The sequence below is a fragment of the Falco cherrug genome, chromosome 16 (genome assembly GCF_023634085.1).
Source record: "Falco cherrug isolate bFalChe1 chromosome 16, bFalChe1.pri, whole genome shotgun sequence".
Lineage (NCBI taxonomy): Eukaryota > Metazoa > Chordata > Aves > Falconiformes > Falconidae > Falco > Falco cherrug.
In genome coordinates, this window is record NC_073712.1 from 10,357,977 (window position 1) to 10,364,482 (window position 6,506).

The window sequence follows — 6,506 nt, forward strand, 5'->3', positions numbered from 1 at the left end:
GTGACCCAGGCACTCTGTTTGTCCCCCCGTCCCTCAGGGAGCCCTGCAGGGTCCCTCTGGCCCCCTTAGCACCTCTGTACTCTGCATGGAAACCTTCCCGAGTGCATCATGGTGCAGGGACGTGGCAGTGCAGTAGAAGCAGATACTGTGGTGTCGCTGGGGTGCCCGGAGAACTACAAGGAGGTCAGAGCTGGGACCACCCATCCCATGCCCTCTCCTCGCTGCCCGTCAGTTCTACTTGGGAAAGACACCCTGGGTTCAGGCTTCTTGTTCCAGCTTTATTGAATTGCAGCCGTTCTCTGGAGAAAAGCCGCACCTCTGCCTGGCTTAGCAGCACCAGCAGCACAGTGATCGCAGGGTGCATCGTGACGTTTGCCGCACCCTTGGAGTGCTCAGGATGGAGGTGGTCTGAGCTGCCAGGGAACAGATGGAGGGTTCATTGTCTTCCTCCAAGGTCTGAAGGGCTGTGATGGAAAGAAACGGAGCAGAGATGAACTGCCGTGTCTGCGAAAACCACCGGGCATCCCCTCCAGCCCATGCTCCCTACTCACTGTGGCAGATCTCAGCCAGCTTCTCCTCCCTTTGGTCCTTCAGGAGCTGCCCAGCAAGCCCTAAGGACAGAGCTTCATCAGACCCGCCACTCCCCAGCATGCTCCCAGCAGCACAGCCCCCAGCGCAGCTGGCTGGGCTGCACGCCCTCCTCCCCCTCACCAGGCTGACCCCAGGGAAGAGCAGTAGCTGAGGCGGGTGGGACTGAGCAAGGCAGCCACCGAGCCCACCTGCATGGTCAAGGGTGGGAGAGAGAGGCCAAGGCCCTGCACGGGGCAGCCGAGGCTCTGGCAGACACCGGGCTGCTCCTTGCTGCCGGTGCAGTGGCGGGACTGGGGCTGGGCTGCCAAAAGTGGGACCCTGGGGGCTGTGGCTCACCGATGAACCTGACGGCCGTTGCTCGCAAGGTGGCCTGAGCATCCTCCAGGTACGGCAGGCTCTGATTCAAGTACTCTTCGGTCCTGCGCCTGTCCCGCTGTAGCTGGAGAGAGCACAAGGGTATGGGCATGTCACACAGCCTCCCCAGCTGGCCGGAGCAGTCCCGCCTGCCAGCACCCGCCGCTGCCCAGAGCCCTCCCTCCCGCTGGGTGCGGGGAGAGGGGTGTGGAGAAGAGCCCTTGGAGCTCTCTTCTCGAGGACAGGGAACAAGGATGCAGCTCCAGGCTGTGGGCTGCGGGCTGCAGCAGGGCAGGTGAGGCACAGCTGCAGAGCGCGCAGGGCAGACCCGTGGCGCAGCGCTCCTCCAGTGGTTGTCCTCACCAAGCACTCTGCAATCCTCCATGTCTGATGGCTCTGCAGCAGGTGTTTGAGCTTTTTCCACTTGAGGAGCTCTGCTGCAGCGAGGAGGGCTTCCCTGGAGGCCTGCAGAACAGCAGAAACTGGGAGATGGCACCACGGCCTGGGGAAGGAGACCTGGCATCTCCCTGCCTTTTCCTTTCTTCCTGGGGTCATCCTGCCCTTAGGAAGCTGGGAGGTACCCTGGCCCAAACATCTCAGGTTTTCATCCCTACATCACTGCTTAGCTTTGGAATCTGTACCTTGGCCACGCTGTGGATTTGGTCACTCATGTGAAAGATGAGAGGGAGCAAGCCCATTTCCACTTTTGTCTTCATCTGCCTCTTGTTCTTCCTCACCACAGTCTTCATTAGGTCTCTGAAGAGGCTGATGGAGAGCTCTCTCACCTCGCCGAAGCCCTGGTAGAGAGAAGCAGAGTAGGACTTGCGTCCTTGTAGGTAGCTGTCCCCAACCAGCGCCTGGACACAAGGCTTGGGCTCCCCTATCAGCCTTACCGCAGCAAAGAGGGGCAGGAGCTTCTCCATCAGCTGGACAGCGATGGGGCTGGCCTTTGTCTTCAGGTGACCTATGACGTTTCGCGAGACCACCAGGGACTTCATCTTGATATTTGTGTTGCCGTCCTCCAGGACCTTCATCATGTCTGGCATGAAGACCTCCATTTTTCTTGCCTGCATGAAAGACAGAGCTTCTGTTTCCTGAAAAGGACTATGCCCAGCAAGCTCCCCAGGCAGCCACCAGGCCCCACCATGGCCAGGAGGGCCTTTGGAGCAGTCACCCAACCTCCTGACTCCCAGCCAAGGCCAATCCACCAGCTTATCCGCTGCCCCAGCCCCTGGCTGCCAATATGGCTCCCTTTGATGATGCCCTGCTCACCATCTCAGCTCTCTCTGACAGCGTCATGAGGCTCCTGAGCACCAATGAGAGCACTGCTGGGCTTGGATCCCTCAGAAACCTCAAGACTTTGTACATTGGAGAGAATTCCTCATCCTCCAAATCAGTGCAGGTCAGCAGCTGAAAGAAAGCCAGCGGTGAGTGACCAGAAGAGCCAGCATGACTCCCCACACCGCGCAGCTGTTCCCATCAGCAGCTGAGGACAAGAGCACTGGGGCTTCTTCTGGTAACTCACAGCCAAGCGAACGAAACAGGTGTCCTCCTGGTATGTGTAGAAGAGCCTGTTTTGCCGGTCCTGGAGTTTGATGAACAGCTCCTTCAGAACCTTCTCCAAGGTCTGGGCTGTGGAGAGCATCACCTCCCACAGTGCCAGGGCAGTGCTGCAAGCCAGAGCGTTCTGTCAGCAGGGTGACCCCATCCCCAGTACTGTGGCCTGGGCCAGCCCTGCGTAACACAGACCCTCCTCCCTGGGCAGGCAGGAGAGGGCTGAGGTGCTGTGCTCCCCATGGGGTGGGACAGAGGGTGGTGGCGAGGCTCTGGGCTGGCTTTGGTGCTGGGGACGCGGCCAGCCCACCAGGGCTGGAATGGGTGCTGGGACGGGGGAAGGGCCCCGCTCCTCCGGGGTGTCCTGCGGTACTCCTTGGGTCTGGCGGCCAGAGAGTCTCCGGGTCCCTCTCACCACTAGGAGCAAGCCCTCCTGGCTGTCAGGACCGCTACCTGTCTCCTCGTGGAGCGATCTTCAGCAGCGTGGTGACAACGTCCCCAGGGCACTGGTTAGCCATCAGGAGCAGCAGTGACTCCATGCTACGCTGGCCTGACTCCATGGTCACGTATTCCCAGGATTCATAGATGCAGCTCATGATCTTTGGCACCTGGAGGGGACACAAGTGATGGTGGTGCTGCCACTGGAGGGCAGCCATTGCCCCAGCTGCCCTTGCCGTCCCTCTCCTGCCTTAAGGTGGCTTCAGGTGCCTGAGACACCTGGCTTTGGGCGGGAGGCAGGGATGGAGGGAGGAACAAGGCGGGCCAGGGCTGAAGGACAGGGTAATCCAGCCACAGGCCACTTACATCTGTCAGCCAGACGTGAGGGTCTGCCATGACCACGTCCATCACACTGCTGCCCAGCGGCTTTTTCTTGGCATTTAATTCTCTCAGGGTATCAATGATTGTGAGGACGATGTCTGTCCTCTCAGATGGTTGAAGGTATTTTGCAAAGGCCTATGGCAGGAAGGAAGGGAGTGAAGAATGTCACGTTGAGTGCCCTGATGGTGCTGCTAAGCTGGACAGTGCGAGCAGCCCTGGTGAGAGATGCACAGCAGTGCTGGTAGCAGAGGCTGCAGTCACTGCATGGGGGAGGATGAGAAGAGAGGGCCCCCAGGGTGAGGGAGGAGGCTTGGGCTCTGGGGCACAGTGTGCTGGCCCTACAGAGAACCAGGGCCTGCTGTTGGCCAGGCGGAAAATGCTGCTTGGGCACTGGAGTGCAGCCCTCGCGTTGTCCCTGCTTGGGGACAGCAGAAACCCTGCTGAGAGCAGGGACAGGGAGGCCATGCCAGCCCCGCTCATTTTGGATGCCTTCTCACACAAGAGCCCTGCTGATGCCACAGGCAAGGCACGGGGGCAGCTCCTTACCATGGCAAAGTCTCTGGCGGTGGGTGAACAGCACAAGGAGGTGGTCTCAGCTTCCCAAGCCGCTGGCAGCTGTGCATTCTCCTCTGACAGTGTCGTGCCTAAAGAGCAGGGCAAACACAGGAGAGTGCGTGAGACCCAGCTGCTTTGCCAGCAAGCTTACCAGCTCCTGAGAAGAGCTTTGATCTAGGAATGGCTGAGAAGGGAGGTGATGACCCACAGTGAAAGGAGGAGGTGGTGGAGAGAGATGTAAATGAAAGGGTGACCTGCCTCCCGTGTATTTATGCCAATGCTCCTGGCCTGGTCAACTCCAAGGACCTAGAGCTCTGCATGCAGTCCCACAGTTAAACTGTGGTTGGAGTAACAGTGACGTGGGGTACGGCTCGCATGGATGGAGTGCTGTGGGGCAGTGGTACAAGCTCTTCAAGGAAGAGGGGATGAGGAGTGGGGCTGCCTCCTGAGTGAAGGAGCAGCTCAGCTCCACGGGACGATCAGCTGTGTGGGACACAGCGTGGGTCAGGAGCAGGGGAGAGGCGGTGCTGGTGACATGGTGGTGCCTCCAGCAAGCACAGGAAGGGCCCGCCACAACGCGCAGGAAGACAAGCAGACGGCTCGATTGATGTCGTTGTGCAGGGGCGGGGGAGGCAGCCCACCACTGCTTCTCTTACGTTTTTGCTGGCGGGTGAATAGGAAAAGGGAGAAAAGGGCATCCAAAGCCACACGGCTGGTCTTTTCTTCCCCAGATGACACGAGCAGGAGGAGACGTCCAAGCAGCTGCCCGAGGACTGGGATGAGGATCTCTCTGCAGGAGGCATGTCTGTCCTCATTTTGAGCAGCCTGGGTGAGGGAGGCAGAAGAGCAGAAGGGCTGAGGGCAGGCGCCTGGGGCCAGAGCCCCGGCCCCAAGAGCGTGGCCAGGGCTGGACCCAGGTGTGCCAGAGCTTTGCAGGACCATGCTGGCCGCGGCTCCCAAAGCAGCTAGCTGGGTGGCAGCCCCGCACAGGGAGAGCTGCCAGGCCTGGGCTCCCACCATGTTCCTTGGGCAGTCCCGTCCAACACAGGACTGGGGGCAAAGCTGGCTCCTGGCAAAGAGGGGGCTGGGGAGAGAAGCCCATGGGAAACAGAGGCACCAAGACCCCCACTTCAGCACAGAGGCTGGCAGAGCACCCAGACCTGTGCCCAGGCTTGCCCTGCAGGCGCCTCAAAGCTGCCAGCTGTGCTGGCGCGCAGGGAATGGGAGGTGGCCTGGCTGGAGAGTACCTGGTCCTTCCATACCTCCAGCGAGGAATAGCTGGCCAGCAAATGGCTCAGCATCCTAATCCTGCCCACGGTCCTCTCAAGCACAGCTGGTCTCTCAGAGCTGGTGAAAGCCAACAGCACCTTGGAAGAGAAAAGCTGCTGGTGTGCCTTGCAGCTCCAGGGCTGGACTTGCACAGTCCATCAATGCTTCCTCTGATCTGGGGCAAAGCCTGTAGTGGCGTTCCTGCCGCTAGGGTCCTTCACAGGCTTTGGACAAATGCCCCGAGCCTGCCTTGTGGCCAGGCAGGAAGGCAGATGCCACCCACTGCAGCCGCTGTGCTACAGAAGAGCCTGGTGGGTAGCCCCCGGTTACCCAAGGCAGGTGCGCACCCTCCCTGCCATGCTGTCTCTCTGCATGGCGCTGGCGTGGGGACCACCCACTCAGGAGTGGGCACCCCCTTCCCTCCAGGGTGAGGAATGGCCCCTGTGAAGCCCACTCTTGGCCCATGCCAGACCTGAAAGATACTCTGCAAGTTCTCCTTGCTGACTCTGGAGGCAGGAGAGCTGAGCACCATTGTCTCCAGCATGGTGTCCATGGCATTCAGGGTCTGCAGAGAGGACAAAGAGTTGTGGCAGCGATTCTACTGTTCCTCCACCCCCAGGAGACTGATCTGAACTCCCAGAGCCACGGCAGGAGTCCCACACGGCCTCGCAGTTTCCAGGAGAGACCCAGGGGCAGACAGTGTGCTGCCGACAGAGCAACCTGTGGCATTGGATGGGGCCAGGCCCACGGGAAGGGCACAAAGGGACGAGGGTGGGAAAGCAAAGGCAAGAGCCTGCCCTGCCTCAGATCTCTGGTTGTATGGCAGCACAGGGTTATCAGGGAGCAGCCCAGAGGGACTGGGCGCTCCTGCAGGTCCCTGAAGTACCCAGCACGTACCCTGAAGTAGAGGGAAGTGTCCAGTCCCTCCATTTCCTCTGCTGGAGGAAGCCCCAAGACACTCAAGCAGCAGGCACGTAGACTGCTTTTCTCTTTGCCCTCCAGCACCGTCTGCACTGAGCTGCAAAGAGAGAGAGGGGCCAGTTGGACACCGATGCTGGGAGCAGTGCCTCGAGGCCTCGCGCGGGTGCACACAGGCCTCTGAGGAAGGGGTCCCCAGCAGGGATGGGTAGGTACCTCAATTCGGCGATGGCAAGCATGGCAAGTTGCCGCACTGCTGTGCGCAGCTGGTCCCTGGGCTCTTGTTCCACCAGCTCCTACAGAGCACAACCGAGATGGGACCTGGCAGCTGCCAGCACCCAGCACCACCAGCCCCTTGCCGTGGCCAAGCATTGTCCTCACAGGGTGCCAGTGCCGGGGGTCCTTGCCCCCTTCCCTAGAGCCACCGGGTGTCCCCTCACCTTGAC

The 6,506-nt window shown here is 60.4% G+C and overlaps 1 protein-coding gene across 1 annotated transcript; it reads right to left on the bottom strand.

The window, feature by feature from the left end:
- Window positions 1–322: 322 nt before the first annotated feature.
- On the bottom strand, window positions 323–6,108 carry LOC129737456 (maestro heat-like repeat family member 5). Its single transcript, XM_055727892.1, has 15 exons — window positions 6,040–6,108; window positions 5,615–5,707; window positions 5,136–5,240; window positions 4,530–4,698; window positions 3,865–3,962; window positions 3,304–3,453; window positions 2,953–3,107; window positions 2,471–2,615; window positions 2,218–2,355; window positions 1,839–2,012; window positions 1,587–1,742; window positions 1,309–1,410; window positions 928–1,030; window positions 552–611; window positions 323–464 (listed from the first exon to the last, which is right to left on the bottom strand). The coding sequence occupies exons 1-15, from the start codon at window positions 6,070–6,072 to the stop codon at window positions 328–330; spliced, it is 1,818 nt and encodes a 605-aa protein (XP_055583867.1). The 5' UTR covers window positions 6,073–6,108; the 3' UTR covers window positions 323–327.
- Between the last annotated feature and the right edge of the window lie 398 nt (window positions 6,109–6,506).